Here is a 26,567-nt window from a genome sequence, read left to right as displayed (position 1 = left end):
TGCAGTGATAATTACATGCACGAAGATAATTATACAGCTAACAAGGTCACGTGATCAATGACCACATGGCCTAGCGCCTAGCGTCGGCCGATCCGATTGGAGGCTACACCGGTAATAATACGTGCATGTACCGCGTGTATGCTTTGTATATATGTAATGTACTCTAGCATGCATGCTAGCGCTGTAGTATCCAGTGCAAGTGCAGTGTGTATGCAGCATAGACATTTGTTCATGTAAATCTGTGATTGGAAGGAATGGCGTCAGGAAATTATTTCGGTTTTACCCACGGAGGAACGCAGTATAGGTGAGATTTCGACTTGCAATCTAAAAACATATTGAACTTGGGTTTATAGTAATACTATGGAGAAGACAATTTTGTTGCTAAATCTGGGAAATATAGGAATTGGGAGTGTGGTAAATAATGTGATTGTGAATGTGATTAGACTCTAGGCCTAGGTTCTACTCAGATTAGGTCTATCGGTGACTGAGATTGAGAAGATTGAGCATGTTGAATGAAATTAGTGAGCTCTGTGTAACCTTGTTCAGTGGTTGTATTTCATCAAATGATAATCTATCGACTTGTATCTGATTTTGTTATGTTAGAGTGATAAAACGAACCATGAATTTTTTCTTTTGGGGCAATAACACAGGGAAGGAGGATAGATTTTCAAGTAGTATTCAGACATAAAGTCGGTTGCGTGAAGAGTTCGAGAATGAGGATCGTCCTCCTAAACGCGGAAAAAATGCGTCCTCAAAAATAGAGATCATCTGCATTTTCGCGGACGTTTTTTTTCATCGATGCTCTGCAGATTTCGGGTTCCCAAATTGCCCCCTAGGGCTAGGCCCCTGGTCCTGGTGATGCAAAAAACGGTAGTTCACCGTCTTGGGTTGGCCGTCTTCTCAAGGATTCGTCGCTCATTATAAAACGTGAGAGTCTCTGTACAAAGTCAATATGTAAAATACATCCCAAAAAATCATTGCGGAATCCGTTTTGTGCACCGCCAATGTGCGGAGCGGAAATATGAAACGTGTGCGAAAATGCGGACGATCCTTATTTTTGCGGAGGCGTCTGTCTGCGTTAACAAAAATGATCCTCGTTTATGCAGACGATCCTCGTTTATGCGAACGATCCTTATTCTCGAACCAGCTTCCCTGCTGGTATTCAGACAAAAAGTCGCAATCGGTTTCGTCAAGACTGAGCGAGACCAAATGAAAAATTAATTTCTGCTAATATCTGTGGTTAGCCCAAACTTTATTAAGTCACACCTGGAAATGGCATTGATTGATATCACCAAGCCTCAATTGGCATTCTTTTGCCTGTGTTGAGACTTGAGAGCGGGAATGGGTGATTTACTGTAATTACATGGTAAACAATTATAATGAAGGGATACAGTCAATTTGAAGTTCAGGTGATCCTCATTGTGAAGTTGACGTTTTTAAACTTTTACTTTCTTAATTTCTGTTATTTCCTTCATTTTCTTTTATCGCATAATAGCCAGCCTCAGGCTACAACATACACTGCCCAGCAGCATGCTTCAGCTGCAGCAGCCCAAGGCACTGCACAGCTGTTCCCTGCCCAAGCCACACACCCAACAGCTGTCTATGCATCTACAGCAACACCTAGACAGACCCAAACAGCTACTTACGACACAGCTTATGCCACAAGTCAACAACCTGGAGGTTATGGATACAGGTACAGTATGTAATAAAATTGCAGAGAAGGTTTTTGAACAGGATAACATTTTTTTTTTGGGGGGGGTGGGAGAAGTGCCAGTGGGATCATTATGAACATCTTCAATATCATGTGAAATCGTACATATTGTAATAAGTGATTTTATCATGCCTAAGTAGGAGTAAGTGCACAATGTTGAAGATATTTAAAAAACAAATACTGAAAGACGTATTCCGACCTCATGCATCGGAAGAAATCGTTTGGATCCTAATGGACTTGATTTACTCATCTGTATCCTTTAAGTTTGTTAGTAAACAGCAGATTACTAGTCACAGTAGATTATGCACTTGACCGTCTAAACTTGTTCACCCTTCTTGATGTAGCACTCCCCAGCGCCAGGACCCGACTCCAGCTCGTCAAACGACCCAGACATACCAGGATAGCACAGGGTATGGCTTTGAGCAGACTCCAAGCACCGGAGCATTCCAAAAGCAGACCTACTATCAAGCCCCAACACAGCAGCACTCTGCCACGGAATCCTACTTCTCCCAGAGGGGGAAAATAGCTGGTAAAGGAGTATTCCCTTGTATTTCTGTATTTATTCTACATGTAGATATGTGATATAGTATATTTCCTTTTAATATTACGTATCGTACCCTACATCAGTCAATACTTCAATCAATACCCTAACTCAAAGAGACTCAAAGAAAGGTTATGGGTATGGTTTTTCATTAACAGAGTGGTGTCCGACTGGAGCAGTCTTCCTCAAGACTCAAACTCCATCGATACCTTCAAAACAAGATTGGATAAATATTGGTGGTCTGAACGATTTAATTTATTATGATCAAACCGTTTCTACCATGCGCATGTGCAAAATAACAACACTTATTTTGCACCGATTGGAGACTGAAGAACCTAGCCAACCCTGAAGAAGTGACTAAGGATTACAGGATCTACCTGTACTCTTAGTAAATAAGGGTAGTGTTTATGAATCTCGATTAAGATCCTATCAGTCCTACGTTTCAGTATAGTTGCAAAGATTTCATCTTTTGTGTATGCAACTGAGAGAATTACAGCTTACAGTGAGTTCTAGTAATGGGGTTGCATTTCCAGCAAAACCAGCTTGATTCTTAATTGTTAAAGAAGCAATGCAGTTATTTGGACCAGTAAATAACAACAACAAAACCTAATGGAAACATAGTGTGGAAACTGAATATCATTCTTATCCAACAAATATAGATACAGTACCTTTCACAGTAGAAATATACCGCTATGGGACTTCAGATTTCATACAAACCAACAGCTTGATTCTCAGTCTGACTCAGACTGGTATATAAAAGCAAGTGACGGGGACAAATAGCTTTTGTTGCAAACTTGCCCCAAGCCTGATGCATTCATCATCAAATCTTGGCTTCCAGTTTGCAGATATTAAGAATCCCCAATGCTCTAGAGCCATTCTTACATGTATATCAGTTACATGATAAGAAGGCTTTGGAAGTACATCTATAGTATCATTGACATGAACTTGTATTATAACTTGGAAGTTTTCAAGCAGACTAATTTTAACCATTATTAAACATATTTGTGGCTTACACCCAGTAAATAAGATTGATTGATCGATCTGTATTGAAAAACAAGTCAGAAAAAATCTTGGAACCAGCGGGACTTGAATAATTTAGACCAATTTTAAATAATTTTAACCAATTAACTACCATTGAATTCTGAAGTGTGGTAACTGAAGCTCATTTTATCCTACACAATTTAAGTGAGTGACGGGTTTTCTTTATCTTTGACTAGCAGGAAAAACCGGTTCTGTGTACACCTCTGGTGGAGGATCAGGGTACGGCGGAGGAGGACATCAGTCCATGTCTCAAAAGCCATCCCAGCCCAAGGTGGCACCTGTTGTCACCTATGCGTACGCTGCCCAGACCACAGCTCCTACGTATGCTACCACCTCATCATCATCCTACTCTGGCCAGTCCAAGTATAGCGGTGAGTTTAGGGAATAGGATGGGAAGGAGATTGAGAGGGGGCATTGAGACGTACCTCTGGTTGAAAGTAGAAGGCATTTGGCCTCTGCTGAATTAATAACATAAGGAGTATCTAGTCTCTGAGCTCTGAATTGACTTTTTAGTGCTGAATATTTGTTGTAAATTAAATTCACATGAATTTTCAGTTCAAAGCTGAGTGGATATCTATTTGAGCAGCTGTATCTGACGGTGATTTAGAATTTGAAAGACATGAAAGATTTGTGTGCTAGTGATTTAATATGCAGGTGTGACAAGTCTGCTCCAGGTACATTGTTAAGCAATGGAATTTGTTGCTATTATTGTAATACATGTTATAGTAGGCATGTGGCTGGTTTCTTTCTTTTATCTGAACCAATAAATGATTTTGTTACAATGCAGGAGGTAGTGGTAATAACAACAGTGGGGGAGGCGGGGGCGGCGGTGGTGGTGGAGGCGGCGGCGGTGGTGGTGGTCCCAACAACCAGTACTCGAGCTACGATGCAGCCATCTACTCTGCAGCCACCAACTATTACCAACAGCAGCAGACTGTGAAGATGGGTAGTCAGTGGGGAGGAGGAGGCTACAAGGGAATGAAGAAAGGCCAGGGATTCCAGCAGCAGGGGGGTAACAAAGGCCCTGGTGGCGGCATGAAGGAGACCAAAGCACCACCAAAGCCTACTCAGCTACATTACTGTGATGTCTGTAAGATCAGCTGTGCTGGACCTAGGGTAAGTCATCTATGATCCATTATTTGCTATGGTAACAGCACTCTGGCCTCAGTTTGTTCATTATGATAAGCTTTTAGGTATACTCTTTTAGAACGCATTGCCAATCTACTTCCCAAACATCTAACAGTTAGCAACTCCTTCAAAGAAAATTTATCTTTTGATGATACATGTAGTTTAAACATCCCATTTCTGTACAAAGGAAATGCTTTATCAATGAGGTATTTTATATAGCTTCTCATAGTATCATTTACTATATAATATTTAAATTTTCCCTATGTAGTCTTCTTTATGGAAGTATATAAAGATCTTTGCAGACTTGCTCCAAGACTGATGCTTCTATCATCACTGATTGGCTTCCCGTTTGCAGATATTAAGAATCCCCAATGCCTCTAGAGTCATTCTTACATGTACATCAGTTATGTGACGAGAATGCTCTGGAAGTACATGTACATCGTTATCCATCAGTTCTGATGTGTGGTTGTATCAGACTTATTCAACTTGACCGATAAAGTGTCCGTCTTTGTTTGTTCTTTTTAAAATCAAGTTACAGTCACTCTGGCCTCAGTTTGTTTATTGTGATTAGCTATTAGGTATACTTTAAAATTTTAACTAATGTTAGAAATTGACAATGAATTTGTCCACTTGGTCCTCATTTAGGAATAAACAAAGAAACATCAGTTCATTTACATTCTATAATTCTGTAAAATGTTCACAAATAGCACTTAAAGCCCCACTGTCCTGCTTGTAGCTACTTGCTCCCTCTATACAGAAAACTTCCCCAATCGGTTCCCGTTGGGCCCCCATGATCCTCTTTTTCTTATGTTAGTTGAGAGCTGAGTTGATGAGATAGCCACCTGTCTAATCCCTTCTGGCCCAGTAGTATTGACGGTCTTTAACACCTGGGAGGCAGGGCACCCAAAACAAAGTGGCATTATTATATATCATGTGATTAAATGATCTCTTGTATTTCTCATGTAGACCTACAAGGAGCATCTGGAGGGTCAGAAGCATAAGAAGAAGGAATTAGCCAGCAAGACTGGGACTAGTGTCAACCTACCAAGCAGCAGGTCTGGGGTTCAAGCCTACCGTTGTGAACTGTGTGATGTCTCATGCACCGGTCTAGATGCTTACAATGCACACATCAGAGGATCCAAGCATCAAAAGGTAGGCACTCTACATGCACTAAAGGTTGAGGATCGAGTAGGAGGTTCTGCAAATAAAATTACAAATATACCGCTATGAGACTTATGATTTCATACAAACCAACAGCTTGATTCTCAGTCTGACTCACGACTTTGGTATGTAAAAACAAGTTGTATATATGGTAAAGAAATGTTAGTGACAAGGAAAAATAGCTTATGTTGCAAACTTGCTCCAAGACTGATGCTTCTATCATCACTGATTGGCTTCCCGTTTGCAGATATTAAGAATCCCCAATGCCTCTAGAGCCATTCTTACATGTATATCAGTTATGTGATGAGAAGGCTTTGGAAGTACATCTATTGACATGAACTTGTATTATAACTTGGAACTTTTCAAGCAAACTAATTTTAACCAATTAATTACCAAATTTTCCCATTTCCATTGGCTTTAACACAGGAACCACCCGGTTCCAGTAGGCAATGGGTAAAGATTTCACTTGATACTTGTTGAAGGTTACAAGCAGTAAGTTTTATTGCTGCCATTTTGGCTTCTGTAAACTGATTTCTGCTCCTGTAAACAGAGCAGCCATAGTTTTAACTTGCACCTCTCACTTTTAATTGTATAAACTCTTTATACTTCGCTGTTGGTCATTGACTGCACATGCACCCGATCCCAGCATAGCTTTCAGAGTGAGGTACAATTTAGGGATTTATCCCATAGTGTTTCCAAAGTTCTTATTTCATGTTCTGAGACACACTGAACATCAGTAACCCTTCAATCTTTTCCTCGTCGTTGTACACCAGGTACTAAAGCTACACACCAAACTTGGCAAGCCCATCCCATCGTCTGAGCCAGTCAAGATTGGTAACCAGGCCACCGCTGTTACCAATTCCACCGCTGGGACTGCCAAGACCCAGACCACGCCTTCTAAGACTGCCCCCAAGACCGCTCAGCCTATCAAGAAGATGGTCACACCAAAGATCACTTTTGTTGGTAAGATAACCTCTTGACCCTGTTGGTTGGTAGAGCCGTTAGAGTGGAAGGTTGCGCGTGTGTTCAGGGCAAGTCTATAGTGTCTTTGGTTATTGACTGCCCTGTACCTCGCAAAGTATTGTAGAGTTATGAACACAAATTGATTTCATATTTGTCTTTCCACTTTGTATTTGGTCTGATAAAAACTCTTGTATGGCTATTAACTTGGTACAATGATAGGTATCCTAAAATCTTACATGTGGTCTGTGACGTACAGGAGGCAGTAGCTTGAACATGTCCTTCAAATCCATGAACAGATGAATGGAGTTTGTGCAGGAACCTGCCATCATATTCCCTTCTCAGACTCTACAAGGAAATCGTGGTTAAAAGCTGTCCCCTGCATTGGTAGTTAAATGGAGATTCCCAGTGTAGGAGAGCCAGTCCTTTGCATTTAAAAAAGTTTCCATATGTTTTGGTGAAAGTCTACTATAATGGTATTCATGTACAGCCACAAGTATAGTCACTGACCAGACTTGACTGGTCTTTGGCTTACAGCTCTTACTTCTGTCTCTTATTTTTTTATGATGAGTAGTAAATTTTAGAATAGAATGAGATGACAAGAGAGAGTTGTCAAAAAGGCTGCTAGGAAGTTTAGATGGGTTTGATAGGACTGTTGCAAACTTGCTCCAAGACTGATGCGTCTATCATCACCGATTGGCTTCCCGTTTGCAGATATTAAGAATCCCCAATGCCTCTAGAGCCATTCTTACATGTACATCACTTATGTGATGAGAAGGCTTTGGAAGTACATCTTTGTAATCGCACATTGTCTCTTTAGAACCAGAAGTGCGTGAACACTCAGTTACAACCTGTGACTTAATGCCATTTTTAGCTCTCTGTAAACGATATGAAAAGCAGTGAAAGGATATTTGATTGCAAGAACCATAGAGTTTGTCTTTCCTAGAAATATCTCCCTCAGTATAATTGTAATTGACATTGATTTACCTTCTATTGATCCTTGTCTTCCTTGTTCACCTGTTCAGGTGGGTCCAAGTTGGCTACTACAGGTGATGCTGAGAAGAAGAATGAACAAAAGACTGCACAAACACCTGCTGCTCCTGCTCCTAAAACTCCTACAACACCCGTCATTGCCCCGACTGCTGAAGGTAAGATATTATTTCTTTGATGGCAAGATGGAATAAGAACATTATAAGGGCAAATGTTCAACATGGTACAGCAACAGTTGCTCCACATACAGGTTGTTCCACATACAAGTTGTTCCATAATCAATCAAGTCTAGATCTAAACTTAAAATTAATCTGCCGCAGTGCAATAAATTCAATTCAATTCAATTCAAGGTATTTTATTCACTCATTGTAGCCAAAGGCTAAATTACAAATGAATTTACAAAATTCAAAACGTTAAAAACATCATACAAATTAAAAGGAATCATACACAATATTGTAAAAATAAATATTAAAGCAAATAAAAGTAACTATACATGTATAATGCTAACATTATAAAAATATTGCTTACAAACAAAGACAATTTTGGAATTTAAAATTTAAATATAAATATTATTATCCACTTTCCATCAAAATTTAAAGCTTTGTGTAAAGTGACTTGAATGGTATCTGATGGTAAAAAAAAAAATAAAAATGATTATTTTTCATTAAGTTTAATTAAAGGAGTTATGAGTTTTCTATTAAATATACAAGTAAAGGCATAATCAAAAGGAACAAACATGAAAAATCAATACAAATTCACAAGTGATTAAATAGCTATAAGTTCTGAATTATAAGAAGTAGACTGGCAAGTGGTCAATAAAGTATGCTTGGGTTGTATCAAATAATTAATTGATTAAAAAACCTGGTTCCAAGGTTCAGATCCTATGATACACTTCACTTGTCTGTATAACTTAGTACTATTGTAGGGCTCCTAACTTTTGGGGTCTGGATTTAACTATTTAGAGTCCCAATGCATGAGTCTTAGGTTTTACAAAAAATGTAAAAAATTGGGGTCTTTACTTGATTTTGGACGATCATCTGTCTCAGGAGCTTGTTAGTGTCAAGCCCTGTTATAATGTCGGGATAAAATTATTTTGCTTCAAGGATTATGCAGCTGCTTATCTTCCCTCCCCAATTGCCAGTACATTTGTTGCATGTCTAATGGTTTTAGTTTGCTTGAGCGACTTTTGTAGCCTGTTGACTTTGTGATGTCTGAACGATGCTTGATTGTGCATCCGTTTCCCTTGTAACCACAGATAAGGATGATTTAGACATGGAGAAGGACATCCTACCGGTCGGTGAGGACTACATCGAGGAACTGAAGAACGAGGAAGGCAAGCTTGTCAGCTTTAACTGCAAGCTCTGTGAATGCCAGTTCAATGACCCTAATGCCAAAGAGATGCACATGAAAGGTCGCAGGCATCGTCTTCAGTACAAGGTCAGTTCAATTCTGCACGAGAGATGATAGAGTTGTACCAGTTACGATTAAAGGTATAGACCAGTTTTGGAAACGCTCCCCTCTCTAAAAAATTAAATGGAAGCTCTCGTCACCAATCATGTGAAAGAATATGTTTCAACTAATACGTGATGATACAAATTTTGCCATGTAGATTAAAATGCTGGGAGAGAATAAGTGAAAATGTTCGGGATAACATCTTCACAGAATACTGGGCAACATGATATTATGAACAACAGGGGGATTTCATTCGCCATTGTGGGACAGAGAAGAACAGGGGAAAGAAAAATGGTACAAAGGAGAATGCATCACGCATCACTAGAATATATTCTCTTCCTATAGATGGTGAAAAGATTGAAGTATTTCCTGAACACTTTGGCTATCTCCCAGAAGACAGTTTGGTACACCCTTGTCCAAAAGGAGGCGCGATAGCTCAGTTGGTAGAGCAGTGGTCTCGTAATCCAGTGACCCGGGTTCAAAACCAAGTTGATGCGCTAGTGCCCTTTAGTAAGGCATTAATCCTCATTACCAGGTCCCTCGGAGAGGACATAAAGCCGTCGGCCGGCTGGTTGCTTACTTACAAGCATTTATGCTTTCTTAGCAGTCAGGTAAAAAAAATAACCAAGAGGCTAATTTTGCACAAGATTAGAGAGGGCATCATCGGCCACATAACAAAAGCAATGAGACTGAACTTGATTGTATCAGGACTCACATCAAGAAATTCAAAGTTGTCCCCTCTCACTACTGTAGGAGTACGACATCCTGTCAGTACCTCCCTGGCAATCTCAGTTTGACAAAGATGTATGACATGTATGTAAAAGAAACCGTATATCCTAAATCTCTAACCACATATAGATATGTTTTCAACAGTGAACTTAATTTAGGCTTTCATGTGCCTAAAAACGATGAATTTACAAAATGCACAGCCTTTGACAATGCCTCACAAAATGAAAAAGAAGGCTTGAAAAAAGATCAGGAAGATCATATTCTCAACAAAATCAAAGCCAGAGAGGAGAAAGAGAAGGACAAAGAGAAGGACAAGCAGCGTGCAAACCAGGACAACAGCTTTCAATCTTTTACTTTCGACGTACAGCAGGTTTTGTCAACCCCTTCCTGTAATGCTTCCCTTCTTTTTTACAAGAGGAAGCTGTCGACATATAATCTCACCTTATACAATCAAGAAAATGGCGATGGCCATTGTTTCTTGTGGAGCGAGATGGAGGGAGAGGTTCTTGTGAGATAGGCTCATGCCTTGTCAATCATCTTGAAGTGCTGCCTGATTGTGTTGACCATGTCATTCTTTTCAGTAATTGCTGTTGTGGGCAGAACAGAAACAAGTATGTTGCTGTAGCATCGCTCTATGTTGTGCGTACTTCATCTCTTTCTGTTATTGAGCAGACGTTTCTCAAATCTGGTCATACCCAGATGGAGGTAGACAGTATGCATAGCTCTATAGAAACGGTCAAGAGGAAAGTCCCTGTGTACCACCCTGACCAGTGGGCAACTATTGCCAGTCTGGCTAGAAGGAACAAGCCCTATCATGTCAGACAACTTCACCATCATGAGTTTGTTGATCTTCAAAGGCTCGCTTCAGAGCTTCTCCAAAATACGGTAAAGGACATTTCAGGTAATCGTGTCTACTGGACCAGAATCAAGCACCTGAAATTTGAGAAGCAGAACCCCCATGTCATGCAGTTTAGGTACTCATTTGGGGATGAGATGCGAGAAATTAGGGTGTCTTCCTCCCGCAAGATGAGTAACTTGAGACTTGAAGTTTTTCATCATGATCTGCTCAAGATCAGTGCAGTCAAGAAGGCTGTCTGACCTTGTTTCCTTGTGTGACCAGAATGTCATACCTCTTGCATACCAGGCATTCTACAGAGCTTTGCCAGTCTCTGATGATGAAGGCTTGGAGACATTCCCTGAATAATGAAACCGGCAAAGAAACCCCCTACTAATTGATATATTTGGTGAATTATCATATCTATCCGGCCTGGATAGATATCGCACAGTCCCATATACATCTTTCTGTGTACAGTGCTTGTAAGTTTACCAAGACTGAGCCAAATTTGTTATCATTTTGATGATTCCAGAACCTTACAGTACACACCTATATGCTAGATGATCAACCTTTTTTGATCGATTCCACAACCTTTCTTTCACAATACAATCGCATGACCAGAACTCAACTTTATCTTTAAATTAAGATTCATTTATGAAATCGTTTTTGGAAGTCTTTAAATATTAAATAATGTGCAAACTTGCTTCAGGACTGGTGCCCCCCATACCACATCTTGGCTTCCCGTTTGCAAACATAAAGATATCCCCAATGCCTTTGATGTCATCTGCCATACATTTTAATTGTGTGGGAGAAACCGCAGGAAGGTACACACCCATTGAATCAGTGGAAGGTGATAGTATACAGCATGAATGTTCATCTGCTAAGAGCCTTAAAAGCATTAACTCTCATAATTTAACAGAGCATCAATGTCCTTCCATTTTGTACTGTAACTACCCACAAGCAAGGGACATCACTCTTTGGTTTGTGAATGAGTCGGGCTGTCTCCTGCTTCCGCGTAGTTATAGTACAAAAAATCATCTTGCTCTCAACACACAATTTGTTCATTATTTCTATGCATCAATATAAGCTGTTATTTTGTTGTTCAAACATAGAGGTGTTTGCATCAATGGTTATAGACAATTTTATAAAAAGAAACTGTAGAATCCTAAATTTTCAAGGATCATCCTGCAGAGCTTAGTTCTGTATTCATATTTTGCTTGAAGCACCTTCAAGATGCAATTTTATTTTACGTAGTTTACAATGGAGGAGTGCAATTAGCAAATTATTTAGATACATTAAAACATAATTTTTTGCTATTATTCTAAAAGCTTTTTAAGGGCAAAACAAGATTCCAATGCCAGGTTTGATTCATATGTTTTGTCCCTTGCATAAAATAAGTCAATGTGGAGCTATGCTGAGTCTGACATAAGTGACCATTGTTCTTTTTTTTTGTTGACCCTGCAGAAGAAAGTTGACCCCAGCTACCCAGTGGACATCAAGCCGTCGGCCCGATCCCGCAAACTCCAGGAAGAGAAGCTGAGACGACAGATGGCTAAGGAGGAGTTCATGAGGCAGAGGCAGGAGGAATTCCAGTGGAGAGAAGAGATGAGGTACGGACAAGATCATAGGGTTCTACAAGATGTGTTCCAGTCACAAGTGCTGTGCGATTAGTTACTAAATGTTTAAGTTCCACCCTGGACCACACACTATTCTTAACCCTGACCCTAAGCTTGAACCCCAAAGCAAATGTCTGGTTAAACCTGTTGACAAGTTAGCTTAATCTCAGTTGCCTGTTGGTAACCAAAGAAATTTTTAGGGATGGATAAGGTTGCTCCTTTAGAATAAAACTACTTACAGCATAGTGATGTATTTTGGCTAATATTTGCTTTTTGTAGTTAATGGAATTATATCATCTGCTTAGACCCATCTATAAAGGCATTAACTTTTATCATTGAACACATATTTACACTCTTCTGATTTTGCAATCGACAATAGCCTCAACAGGAGGAGCATGATGCATGGCAAGTTTGATCAATAGTGAATCTATCTTGAAGATTAGATCTATTTTAGATTTGGAAATGGAATAAGACTTTGTCATTCTTTTATCTGATGTTTGGTTATCACAGGCGATATGAAGAGGACATGTACTGGCGACGCATGGAGGAAGAGCGCTACTGGGAGGAGCGAAGACGCTTTGAACAAGAGATGGAGTACTTTGAATGGCAGCGTCGCCGTGGCGTCCATCTGCCCCGCCCCCTACCACCCAAGCCGCCCGTCCCGGTCGATGCTCCGGTCATGCAGGTCAAGCGTACCGAGACAGAGATTGACCGTCATGTCATGTCCAAGCATGGCTCTATCTATCCTTCAGAACAGGAGGTAAGAACAATTACATTTATAAGATAAAAATGATGAATTAATACCCCCTTCCTACGAAGCAAATATCAAAGTATGATATAACATATTACTCTGGTCATTTCTAGTGAACATCGCGTGATATAATGTCCCTATGTGCTTCCAAAAAACGTTTAAGGGTTGTGGAAGAGACTTTTCTTGTATATAATTTGTACACTCAATGGATACTCATTTGTGCTCCTAGACATCTTCCTGAAATCATTGCAAACTTGCTCCAAGACTGATGCTTCTATCATCACTGATTGGCTTCCCGTTTGCAGATAGTAAGAATCCCCAATGCCTCGAGAGCCATTCTTACATGTACATCAGTTATGTGATGAGAATGCTCTGGAAGTACATACATTGTAGTATCCTTATAATTGAAGAACATAAGTCTGATTTTTAGAATGTTGCCATCAGTCTGTTATTGATCATCTTTTGATCTCAGTAAACCATAACATGCACATTATGTTTACATTCACATTGCATGTAAATGTAACACCAATGGAAGTCAATTTTCTGTATCATGTAATAGATATTCAGAATGGAATAAAACAGAGAATTTAATACAAAATTATTTTATTAACATGGAAGGCAATGCTTTGATATGCTCCTATGTACATTTCAGACTTGTTGACTATTTATAACCCTCAAACTAATTTGCGATCTGCAGGTAAATACCTGCTTGAGAGTCCTCGTACACACTCTCTTGTAGGGGATCGATCATTTACTGCCTTTGTACCAAGATTGTTGAATGGTCTTCCCCACATCCTTCGCTCTTGTCACTAGTTATCCACTTTCAGAACTCAACTAAAGACATACCTATTTTAGATTGCTTACAATTAGTCACTGCTTTTTTGTTAGAATCATGAACAGTTTTTCAGTCTCATCAGTGCCTTTGATTAGCGACTAGATATTGGCGCTTTATAAATACCTGGATTGGGTTGGAATAGAATCTTTAATCTAAAATTCTTTATTGTTGTTCTATCCCATGTAGCTACAACTTGTGCAGAACATGGTTAGTCAGATGGAGAAGGCATTGAAGGGCGTGTCTGACCACATTGCTGAAGAGGACCATCCTACACCACCTGAACCAGTCGTAGAAGAAACCAAAGAACCTGCCAAGACTGAACCAGCTACCAAAGAGGGTAGTGCAGCAGCAGATGAGAAGAAAGAAGAGTAAGCATTAAAGCCCCACTGTACTACTTATAGCTACTTGCTCCCTCTATGTAGAAAACTATGCCTAAGCGGTGCCCGTTGGTCCCCCATGATCCTCTTTTTCTTATGTTAATTGAGAGCTGATTTTATGAGAAAACCACTTGTCAGTGACCTTGCAGGGAGGTCTAATCCCCCTTGCCAAACTAGTGCAGATAGTCTTTAAACAGAGGGGTTTTACCAGAGAGTCTCTGAGGGTGGCATTCAATCATTGTAGTGATCTGATATTTGGTCCAGAATCATTTACTCTAGGATTTATTTTGTCCAAGATATAGGGTTAGCATTAGAGTTGAAAGTGGGTTTTAAGTTGGGTCTAGGGCCAAGAATGTTGTTGGTCCAAGGTTGAAGTGGAGGAGTCGGTAAGTGTAGGAAAATGAGTGCAGACTCATTATCACTGGAACATGTGTTGTACAACTTACAACTTACAACATATCAGCAAGTACCAAGTTTTAGTAAATTTGTAGGTAGGAAGTAGGAACTAGATGAATTCTGTTGAATGAAGTCTTTATGATTAAAATGTAGGTTATGTTTTTTCCTTGCAATATGTTTTGTGTAAATACTTTCATCAGCATGATATGGAATAACTTGTATTGGACAAAGTGTAACAATATCAAGGTCAGTTACTCTTTCTGAAGTTGGCTAAAATTGCTACATTTTTTTTTTATTTCGATGAGGATAGCCTAATTCCTTTCTTCCCCCTCTCTCTCTCTCTCACGTTGTTTAGACCAGCTAAGGAGGCGCCCCTCCCACCTCGTGTCTTGAAGGGAGTGATGCGTATAGGTGTCCTGGCCAAGGGCTTGCTCCTCAGAGGTGCACTCAACATGGGTCTTGTTATCTTGTGTGCCGAGAAGCCCACTCGTACTCTACTAGAACGCATCGCCAATCTACTTCCCAAACATCTAACGGTAAGCAACCTCCTTCAAATCAAACTTTATCTTCTGATGGTACATGCAGTTTAAACACCCCATTTCTGTACAATGGAAATGCTTCATCCGGCTTATCCAACTTAACTAGCTTCTCAAAGTATCATTTACAATGGGTATAGTTCCTTGAGTTCAAGGATAAGCTTTGTAGATGGTGCTCTCAATGAGAAGCTATATCAGTGTTATCAGAAATCACAAATAACATTGGAAGAATATAATTTGTTTCAAGCATATTTCAACAAATTTTGGTATTAGTACCTGAAGATATATACTACACAATTATCTTGTTTGTTTTTGAGATGAATGATATCATTGAAGCAATTATAACAGTAACAGACTTGCAAGACTGTAATATTTGAAATTGCACTGGGTAGACTTCATTATGGCAGTATATGAAGATCATTGCAAACTTGCTCCAAGACTGATTCTACTATCATCACTGATTGGCTTCCCGTTTGCAGATATTAAGAATCCCCAATGCCTCTAGAGCCATTCTTACATGTACATTAGTTATGTGGTGAGAAGGCTTTGGAAGTACATGCACACTGTTTTCAGTCTGTTCGTATGTGTGGTTGTTTCAGACTTATTTAACTTTACTGATGTAGTGTCTATCTATGTTTGTTTATTTCATTTCAATATGAAAAAAAAAATGACTTTCATTGAAAATAATTCAGCAATGAATCAGATATTGTTGCTTATATGACAAAGAAGGTCTCAATTTAGAAAGAAAAATATTTGAAGGCTACAAACAAGTAAATGTTTCTAATATTGCAGCCACCTCTCAAATATTTTCTTTTGGACCCCTGCAGGAGATCACAGAGGAGAAGTATGAGATTCGATTGTGCGTTGAGGAGGCCGGTCTGATCGTTACCAAGGAACCAGCCATGACCATGACGGTCTCCCTGACCTCCCCTGCCTTCAGGGACCAACCATCTCCTGATGCAGCCGGTAAGTCCTTCCTTCCTGCATCCCTCCTCCATCTCCATCATTCCTCCTCATCCTCCTCCGTCAGAGGCCCTCATCCCATAGCGATCACTCAGCCAGCAGTGATTCATCACCGGGTGTCGACCGGGGAGGATCAATAGACTCCTTGCGTTGTACTCTCGGTCTTGGTGTTGCATGCTGGCCAGGTGTCGTCCAGGGAGTGGGCCTTTGAACACAAAGACTGCACCTCTCAAAGCCTCTATCACATTAAGAGATTCAAAGAAGAAAGATCACACAATTATTTATAAATATGTTTTGAAAAATACGAACATGACCAAGAGAAAAGAACAGATTTGATAAATTTCTCAAATATTTCTGAAACAATAAATAAAAATGTGGATGAAAATGAAAACCCAAAGCAGATGGACCATAAGCCCACATATTTCACTTCTGAAAAACCTTGCATTATTGTTCAATTTCTTTTCTCCAAAACATTCAACTCATTGCTTGACGTACAATTTTTCATCTCTATGTAAAATTGAACATTGCAATGTTGAGCAAAAACAGATGTGATTTTCCTTTTGAAATTCAAACAAGAAATTTCTTTTGAAAATAGATACAAAATGAAATGTTCTAACTACATGACTTTGTACTCTCTAACCCTGTTTTCTTATAGGTGAGTATTTACTAACTTATCTATTTTCATAGTTATTACTTCTATCAAATAACCATATTTAAGATGGTGATAGTGGCTATATTTGGTGCAGTAATATGAAAAACAAACAAAGTCCACCTATTCCATTTTTGTTTGATGCTATTAAATTTCAAGATACTGAGTTCATTACCAATTCATTTTTATATTCAAATTGTATGGAAATATAAGGAGCTAGGTTTAAAGGTTGAATGAACTTGTCAGATATTCAAAGCATCATGTAAAATCAGTTTTATGTGGACTTTGTATCATTACTGTTTTAAGATAACATCATTTACCTTTGTGAAGGCTTAAAGTTAATGTTTGCACGGAGAAATTATGAAATGAAACAGATGTAGGCTTGTACCAAAAAAAAAGAGAGAAAAACTGTTGTGAGCAATCATCAATTTATTTGCTCGATCAGATCTTGATTATCTGTTGGCTAGAATGGGAATAATTTGAATTTGTAACTCTTTGCCACAATTTGTTTTGTGTTCCAAGTTGTTTTCTCTGTGCAAAGCCTTCTATTCCACAGGGCTTATTGAAGTTGATTGGGTCGGTCGGTCGGCAGCCTAGTGGAGGATTTTTGATCATCTCTGGGTCTAAGTTAAAGGGTTGAGTCGGACGATAGGATGGCCCCAAAAGGCGTGACAAAAGTGTGCTTTCATCAAAATATTATTCACATATTTAAACTTTGAAATTAGCTGAATAGAAGATTCACCCCATTTGCTATAGGTCCTCTTGCAATGTCTTCATGCTAAAAAACAAAGAAGGAGATTTGTTTGATTTTGCACTGCAAATATTTACATTTCATTTCTGTAATGTGGCTTTTTCAAGTTTTATTCTTTTATTGATTTTTTTTGGGGTAATCTCATCTAATCTGATAAACTAAAACTTCAATTTCTAAATTAAATTATTAACTTGAAAAATGTCCTAAAACAAAAGCCCTTGTGCAGCAAATAATAAACAAGAGGAACTATAGGTACTTATCTAGGCAGATTATGACTGAATGTCGTAACATCTATGTCTACTTGAAAGCATTTGCATATTGCATATTTTGAGTGGATATAACTAAAAGACCAAATTTAAAATGAATATAGAATTAGAAGTATAAATTGCTCTCACTTAATTTTCTTTTATTTCTTTATTTATTGAGAAAAATACTCTTTTACCATAACTTAAATGATATTGGTCCTAAATTGTTAGGTTATTAAAATGAGTGTTGCGCACGGTTCATGCTGGGGTGCCTTGTCCGCCAGACCGACTCCCCTGTGACCCCTGATAACCCCAGATCTACGTTGGAGGGCGTATGGTCAAGGGGTGAAGGGGTCAGCTTGTCCGACCTGGGGTCACTGATATGATCAAACACCCATCCTTGCCATGTTATGCCTTAGATTCTGCTCGAGATCCTCCGGACGTCCTCTGCAGGCAAAAATGCCTTGAAGCTCTGGCTGCTTTACGACATGCTAAGTGGTTCCAGGTTCGATAATCATATTCTCTAATTGATTTGGTCTGTCTGTCCATCCGTCTGTGTGTGTGTCTATATGTATGAGAGATGATACGTTAGCAATCCCCATTTGAGAGTTTAGAACAATTCTATCCTGATAATATGTAGAAAAGGATTTTTTAAATGATATGTGTTCAAACAGATGCTGCTGCCCATGATAAATACAAAAATCCTTAGTTCATATGTGAAACTAAAGTTAAAGTTCATTTGAAATGTAGAAACTATCCCCTGTATGCTATCAATGATGACACTTGAGTGATTGCCCCTCCCCTATTAACCCTTACTGTACTGGGGGGGGGGCCTGGGAGGCCCCCCCTCGACATTTTCGGAGATTGCGTCGCAACCGCTTGGAATTTTGAATTGTCGTTTCATGACTTTTTTCCCTCAAGTCTTACGCACATTTTGATACCATTTTCGTCGAAATCGGATATACCTGTAAGGCGTTACATAACAATTAGTATGCGCATGTCATCAAAAAAAAAAAAAAATTAAAAATCGCATCAAATTTTGCATAAATTATCATTATTAATTACATTAAAATAACTTGTTTGTGTTAGAAAAGAAGTTTCATATGAATAATGAGTTTCAACATTCAAAAAGTGGAGTTTGAAACCTTTTCTGTAAAATGCATAAAATTAGCGCATTTTGCATAATTAATTAGGCTAACAACAAAAATTTGCATATTCGGAAAAAACTAATTATACCATCTTGTTCCTTACGTAAATATCTACAAACATGCAAATTTTCGTGTACATCGGACAATCGACGGCCGAGATCATAGGGGGGGGCCTCCCAGGCCCCCCCCCCCCCCCCCCCCCCCCAGTCAGAGGGTGCTCAAAATAGCCCAGTACAGTAAGGGTTAAACAAGCATTAAACAAAGTTTGTATGTGTGTGTGTGACCAAATTAGAGGTAATTGACATAATTATGCTTCTATCATGAAAAAAACAAATTTTTGAGGTTACCCAATATAATCATTTTGTTTACCAACTATGTCCCATTTCCTCCTCTCAATTTTGTGGGTGTAGTTTCCTTAATGCAACATTGAACAAAAGATTCTCTGTAACTGTTTAGATTCAGGTAGAAAAAGAAATTGATGTAAACCTAGCCCGAAACATTTGGATATCCTTCTTTTGTTGAAAAAAAATGTATGTCTTTGAAAATTTGCAATCCTAAAGCTGTCTGCAATTTAAAATGATGAATCCTATAGTAATTCTTCCTTCATCTTAAATTATTTAACCTCAAAAAAATTGTATGATTATAATTATTTTAGCTTAAAAGGTTCTTATTTTATGTTTTCCTCTTTGTTTAGTCTCGTCAAAATCTGGATAGGTTTGTAAATATTATAACAGCCTTGTAAATGTCTGATGTATTATTAATTTCAAATGATTGTGTCTGCATGTGATGTTATCGTAGTTATACCTTTACAAACTACACAGTACGATATGAAAACTAGATTGATATACATCAGCAAACTCTATCAATGGAGTTTGCTGATGTAATTTGATATAGAGTAAGAAGAAGGTTAACCCCATATGCCAAAGGAACTTATTAATCCCCAATATCAAATAATTACATTTAACACCCAATATCAGATAAGTACATAATCCAATCTTAAACAGTAATGTTTAAAACATTGATATGGTCTCTGTGGTACAGTTCACCCTTCTAAGGCCCTAATTGATCTAGCAAAGTAGTCCTCCTCCATTCATACCGAATGGCTGGAATTCACAAAGGTGGCTTGGATTTAGGCATGGTTTAAACTTCTCCCGTTTACTACAATACACACGTTTGGAGCGTTATTTGCCTTTTCATTGGACATGATGCTATAAGCATATTACATGTATGCTTAGTGAAGATAAAACCATGGTTTATGATGAACCCTTTTTGTGAATTCCAGCCTGTATTGCATGTAATGTTAAACTAGATTGAGAATTATATCATATTTACTACCATGATTACCCTGATAGATACCTTGATAGCGTTGTAAGACTCGTTCTGATTGGATGGTTTGTGTCTTTATCTCTCCTCTCATCGTCTTAGGCTAGAGCTGGTGGTCTGCAATCCTGTGTGGTCATCATCCGAGTTCTAAGGGATCTCTGTGAGCGTGTACCTACCTGGGCACCGCTACGAGGATGGGTAAGTTACTAAGTAACACCACGGATAGGACATTAAATGGAGGCACCGTGTTGTGGAGAGTCACCACCTGTGCACGTTAAGAACCCACTGCACTATTCGTATAAGAGTAGGGGGAAACCCGGGTGTAGTGGTCCACCTGCACACCCCCAATCAGTTATACCAGAAGGAGAGATCGGAGGGTTACAGTGGTTCAGTTCGCTTTTTCGCCTCCCAGGCACAGGTGACGCTAAATTAATAATAATAATAATAATGATGATATTGAATAAAGGCATATGTGCTGAGAATCGTCAAAATATGAATGCATCGCAAATATGCTGATCGTCAAGAGGTGAAGGTGCAGATTTTAAAAAAAAAGCAAACAGTAGCAGATAGAATATTCTTTAACTACATTACAAAAGTGGTATATTTTTGTGGAATATCTAATTTGATTGTTTGCTCTTAACAAAACTAGGATTAGAATATCTTGTGTTATACCTTTCTGAGATTTTGAAGAAAATGATAAAGCTCCGCATTGTATTAATCTATTCTACATTAGCCTCTGGAGCTGCTTTGTGAGAGGGTGATTGCTAGTGCTGGTCAGCCCCTCAGCCCTGGGGATGCTCTAAGACGAGTCTTTGAAGCCGTCGCTGGAGGTCTGCTCCTGCCAGGTATGACAGAGATTTGTTTTTCTTTACCCTTCAACCTTTTCTTTTCTTTCTTTTTTTATCATTTTTCTTCATAATCTTGTTCTTTTTAAACATGATATTGAAATATTGCAGTATCTGAGATTGACATTTTGAGAACATTTGTATTGAGATGAATTGATGGTACGTATCATCAATGACTTTACTTACTCCTTCAAAACTTAAACGTAGTTTACAAGTATGGTGAGGTAATCAGTCATGATGTAATATTAAATTTTGTAGGAAATTAGAACTGCTTCAGATCAACAACAGACAGAAATTTTCAACACAACTAAATCATATGGCTAGTATGGAGAATTACACCATTTTAATTACATCAAACATATGTTAAATTATTCAATTTGCCAGTCAATGACATGGCGCATATCTTTAAAGTTACCACAGCATTATGGGATGTGATGCTACTAATTATCTTTTATTCTTTTACTAAATCACACATCAAGGACCTTTTTATCGTCTGAATATTACACCTTTTTTTTTAAAGAATTTTTAAAAAAAATTGCAAACTTGCTCCAAGACTGATGCTTCTATCATCACTGATTGGCTTCCCGTTTGCAGATATTAAGAATCCCCAATGCCTCGAGAGCCATTCTTACATGTACATCAGTTATGTGATGAGAAGGCTTTGGAAGTACATCTACTATTGGTAGTATAGACTGCACAAAGTTAATGTATTTATTGTTCAAGATTTCATGTAGGGACCAATGCTTTGATATGTGATCAAATGTGATGAAGTAGTAACTTAAATTGTGTATTTACACTTGTCTTTGACTATGAGCACATTGTAAGCAATACTGAATCATTTGCACAGTACGACTAATGTTCAATAAATATTAATGACATGTACTGAATGTACCTACCCTCTATTTTAATTAATACTTGAATAAGACATGCATCTAGCAACTCAACTGAATGTTTGCCACTTGTTTTGATGATCATAGGAGGACCCGGATTATTTGATCCATGTGAGAAGGATGAAGCTGATGCCTTGGCTCACCTAGCCCCTCAAGAATGTGAAGACATAACAGCTAGTGCACAGGTAAGCAATGGTTAAAGCAGGTTTAAAGAGAAGGTTGAGTTCTGGGAAGAGGTGAACAATAATTTGTGAGTGTTATCATTGTTATTATGTAAGGGTGGAAGAACATCAGATAACACATGTTCCCTGAAAGCATGGCTCTTCAAATGCCTTCATATTCTGAATATGGCATGTAACATCGTAAAAATCAGGACAGATTTTTATGCCACGTGGTCGTGTAGTCCCATATACATATTTCTGTGTACAGTACTTGTTACTTTGTCTTTACCAAGACTGGGCCAATTTTTATGCCTCCGCCACCGAAGGTGGTGCCGGAGGCATCATGTTTTCGGGTTGTCCGTCCGTACGTCCATACGTCCGTCCCGTTTGACCGTTATCACAATATCTCAAGAACCATTTAAGATTTAAACTTAAGACTCGGGAATAGTATTTATCACCATAGGAAGACGATCTGATTAGATTTTGGAGTACGTAGGTCAAAGGTCACAGGTCACAGAGGTCAACTTATGAAATTCCTTGTATTGAGTTTGTTAGCGCGATATCTCAAGAACCATTTGAGATTTAAACTTCAAACTTAGTGATAGTGTGTATCACTATAGGAAGACGATCTGATTAGATTTTGGAGCACGTAGGTCAAAGGTCAAGGGTCACAGAGGTCAACTTATGAAATTCCATACATTGAGATTGTTATCATAATATCTCAAGAACCACTGGAGATTTAAACTTCAAACTAAATGATAGTGTGTATCACCATAGGAAGACAATCTGAGTAGATTTTGGAGCACGTAGGTCAAAGGTCAAGGGTCACAGAGGTCAACTTATGAAATTCCATACATTGAGATCGTTATCGCGATATCTCAAGAACCACTGGAGAATTTTCACTTCAAACTTAATGATAGTATGTATCACCATATCATAATATCTCAAGAACCACTGGAGATTTAAACTTCAAACTTAATGATAGTGTGTATCACCATAGGAAGACAATCTGATTAGATTTTGGAGCACGTAGGTCAAAGGTCAAGGGTCACAGAGGTCAACTTATGAAATTCCATACATTGAGATTGTTATCATGATATCTCAAGAACCACTGGAGATTTAAAGTCCAAACTTGTTTAAATTGCTCTATGGCGGAGGCATCATTTTCGACTGCGCGCAGTCAAAATTCCATCTAGTTTTTTATCATTTTGATGATTCCAGAACCTTGCAGTACACACCAATACTTATATGCTAGATGATCAACCTTTTCTGATCGATTCCACAACGTTTCTTTCACAATGCAATCGCATGACCAGAACTGGTCTATCCCTTTAAAGCAGGTTTAATGAGATGGCACATATCTTCCAAGTTACCTCGGTATCAATGAACCACTCATCAAGGACCTTTTTATCGCCCAAGTAGTACATTTATCAAGGAAAACAATTATTTGCAAACTTGCTCCAAGACTGATGCTTCTATCATCACTGATTGGCTTCCCGTTTGCAGATATTAAGAATCCCCAATGCCTCTAGAGCCATTCTTACATGTATGTCAGTTAGTGATGAGAAGGCTCTGGAAGTACATCTACTAATTTCACTACAGGATTAAATAGACTGTCCTAATTTGTACTACTCTACCTCATTTTGATTTGTACTGTTCATACAAACATATACATGAAACTTAATAAATCACTGTTATACCTCCAAACCATGACATTCATTACCTAGAAGATGTTTGTGACATGAATGCAGTTCTTTTGGGCTTATAATAAAATGCAAGAATGCCATTGAAAACCAAATCTCTGGCCATTTTATCTGCTCAGACTGGCAGGATGCTGACTTCTATCATTCAAAACTCACTTCATCCCTTCTGGCTCCCTACAGATGATGCGATATTTATTTTCTTCTAGACTAGGTCCCTTTGTCATAAAACTGGTTATCAATAACAAAGCTACGATAACTGTTATAAGCTACTGAAATTGTGGCATTTGATTGATTGAGAGCAAATTTGTCATAGAAATTTAGCATTCGTTATCGACAACAAGTTTTATGAAACGGGGCCCTGGTTACCTGCTCCTCTATCTCCCACTAACATCTAGTATAACTGAATTTAGTTATTACTATATTGTAATATCATCATATCTTCCATTCCCAGCATGCACTGCGACTGATCGTGTTCCGTCAAGTCCACAAGGTGTTGGCCATGGAGCCCATGTATTCCCAGAATCGCAACTTCAACCGCAACCGACGTAACAACCGCAAGCGTCGCATGGAGGATTCAGAGGGTGGCGAGAATGGAGATGGTGAGTGTCATCTATTTCATGGGTAGTTGGATAATATAGGACATTCAGAGAATTCTAATATGAATCGACAGTGTTTATCAACTTACAGATATTTTATGTGCATGTAATGATGAAAAGAGTTGATTTTGCGAGGGCCATCATGTATGGCAGCAACAAGGAATAAGCCATGAACAAACATGTGAAAAGGGGCAATACATTTAGAACAATGATATCTAATTTAAATTTAATTGTGATGAGATTATTTCATTTCATTGCTTTGATCAAGTCATTGTAATAGAGGAAAGATAAATACGTGATTTGGAAATACTTTATCCCAGCTTACGCTTTCTAAGTGAGCAATCAGGTATAAGGAAAATCTAAGTCTTTAAAATTATTCTTGAAATGAATACAATTTAAATAAAATATTGAAATGAAAAGTTGCCACAAGATTGATATGGTACTAAGTTTTAGAGGGTTCTTCTAAATGTTAACCTCTTTTTAAGAATCTATACACTTTTATATTGAATATTTTATATTAATAAATATTTCTTTATTTTGTGACAGCAGAGGGCAAGAAAGATAAGAAGGAAGGCGATACCACTACCAGTATGGAGACAGGTGGCACAGAGGGTGCTGGAACAGAATAGAGGAACGCTGAGGGGGGCTACTTCACACCCCAAACTCAATCAAAGAGACTTCACCTTGTATATATTCTAGTGACAGCCCCTTGCCCTCCTCAATGTTTATTACAATGAAGAAAGAGTACCTACTAATGTGCTGGATTCTGATTTACTCCCCACTCTTTCCTTTACACTTGCTTTCAATCATGTGATGTACAAGTGTAGATATCATATATCCTTATTTTCCTTGATGTGGAAAAGCAAACTCAACAATTCTACTTGCACTTCCGTCTCGTTATTGTAAATGTTCATTTAAATGTCTAAAGCTGGCTTTCAAAATATTGAAAACGTGATAAAGTACATCAGACCGTTGTTACCAAAGCCATATTGTTTGAGCTCTATCCATGTTTTCTAACTGTATATAGTATCACTGTGACCTTGCTGAGATTTACTTGTTGTCCTTTGTAGCAAACAGGCTCTTCATTGCTCTTGATTACACTAAATATGGAGGTTTTGTTTTGTAAATACATGTATGTTTTATAACAGATTCAATCAGTAATTGTAACCTGTTCTGATAAAGGGGATTTTTAAAGAAATTGCCTGGTAGAGCAAGGCTGTTTGTGATATGTTAAAGTCTTATGGGGGATATAGGATAAAAATCATAATTACTTGTGTGTCTGGTCTAGCTGCTGGACGTTCTACAGTAGTGGGTGTAAGCCACAAAAACTAACAAAAAAGTAAAAAGAACTCTTGTGTTAAAGTCTCATTTTTAGATGTGGCGATGGATGAACATTTCTTCTGTACATGTCGTTAGTAGTAAGTCTTGAAGTAGTGTATTGCTAGATGTTTCATTGAGATATATTTTGTAATTGTCCTTCTTGTTATTTTATTTTTGCATCATTTTGTATTAGGTGTAAATGATTAATTTATTCAATCACTATCCATATTCGATTGCTCTTGACATATGTAGGAGTGTTATTCAATTAATTTGTCATGATGTTGAAACAGGATTTGAGTTGAAAAGGAATCATGTGCACCGTAGCTTGAAGAGTTGTATCACTTAATTGTGAGTGTTTGATTTCAAATTAAGATATTCATCACTCTCAATTAGACTTTTTGAAAGGGATAGAGTTTTATTTAGGCTGCAAACATTGGGTTAGGGAACAATTAAGCATTCTACTACATGTATATCAGATGTAATCAGTTTTGAGTTATATAGCCATTCATTGAAACTAATTACAGTGTTTTTGTGCAAGTAGACTTCATTTACAAGTTGTAGTCGAATATAACAATTTTCACAAGTTGAAAATCCTATACACATCATTGTAAATCCTTTGTGTGTTGAATGTGCATCCAATATTTTAAATTGCTAATAAACCTTCCTGCTACTAAATAAAATCATGTATGTACTCTTGATGTAGAAGCATGTGGTTTATGTTGGATGGATGAAAGGAAGATGAGGTTTGTTCTGTTTGTATATTCAGAGCAAGTAACTTCTTGTTCAGAGCAAGACTGTGCCCACTGCCAGCATATAGTGTTTACAAGCTCATAAAGCCTCGAGGGGAGAGGGGAGGGGGGGGGGGTGGAGATGTAAAGCAGTGATATAATGTGGGGCCAAACAGAATTTGTATA

The 26,567-nt window shown here is 38.3% G+C and overlaps 1 protein-coding gene across 6 annotated transcripts; it reads left to right on the top strand.

Moving 5' to 3' along the window:
• Positions 1–171: 171 nt before the first annotated feature.
• Positions 172–26,333, top strand: LOC576487 (zinc finger RNA-binding protein). Of its 6 annotated transcripts, none has more exons than XM_030977403.1 (20): positions 172–304; positions 1,496–1,693; positions 2,056–2,240; positions 3,470–3,664; positions 4,081–4,409; positions 5,388–5,573; positions 6,356–6,545; positions 7,568–7,690; positions 8,788–8,969; positions 12,013–12,158; positions 12,675–12,924; positions 13,937–14,118; positions 14,879–15,059; positions 15,887–16,025; positions 18,087–18,172; positions 20,241–20,336; positions 20,872–20,983; positions 21,961–22,058; positions 24,189–24,336; positions 24,880–26,333. In XM_030977403.1, exons 1-20 carry the CDS (start codon positions 255–257, stop codon positions 24,960–24,962), a joined length of 3,159 nt encoding a protein of 1,052 aa, XP_030833263.1. In that variant the 5' UTR covers positions 172–254; the 3' UTR covers positions 24,963–26,333. The 6 variants fall into 6 exon arrangements, with proteins under 6 accessions (XP_030833263.1, XP_030833268.1, XP_030833267.1 ...); XM_030977404.1 differs by having other exon boundaries at positions 179–304; positions 1,493–1,693; positions 3,473–3,664; XM_030977406.1 differs by having other exon boundaries at positions 179–304; positions 1,493–1,693; positions 24,883–26,333.
• Positions 26,334–26,567: the final 234 nt, after the last annotated feature.

The sequence above is a fragment of the Strongylocentrotus purpuratus genome, unplaced genomic scaffold (assembly GCF_000002235.5).
Source record: "Strongylocentrotus purpuratus isolate Spur 01 unplaced genomic scaffold, Spur_5.0 spur5_scaffold_9, whole genome shotgun sequence".
Lineage (NCBI taxonomy): Eukaryota > Metazoa > Echinodermata > Echinoidea > Camarodonta > Strongylocentrotidae > Strongylocentrotus > Strongylocentrotus purpuratus.
Note: the sequence above shows the minus strand (reverse complement) of the source record. Positions and strands in the feature narration are given on the sequence as shown.

What these genes read in the sequence shown, in the direction of transcription:
- LOC576487 (XM_030977402.1), top strand. Translation starts at nt 255, where the DNA reads ATGGCGTCAGGAAATTATTTCGGTTTTACCCACGGAGGAACGCAGTAT. An exon ending in ACCATCTCCTGATGCAGCCG is followed by an intron (nt 16,026 to 18,086) that starts GTAAGTCCTTCC and finishes GTTATGCCTTAG; the next exon opens with ATTCTGCTCGAGATCCTCCG. An exon ending in TGGAGGTCTGCTCCTGCCAG is followed by an intron (nt 20,984 to 21,960) that starts GTATGACAGAGA and finishes TGATGATCATAG; the next exon opens with GAGGACCCGGATTATTTGAT.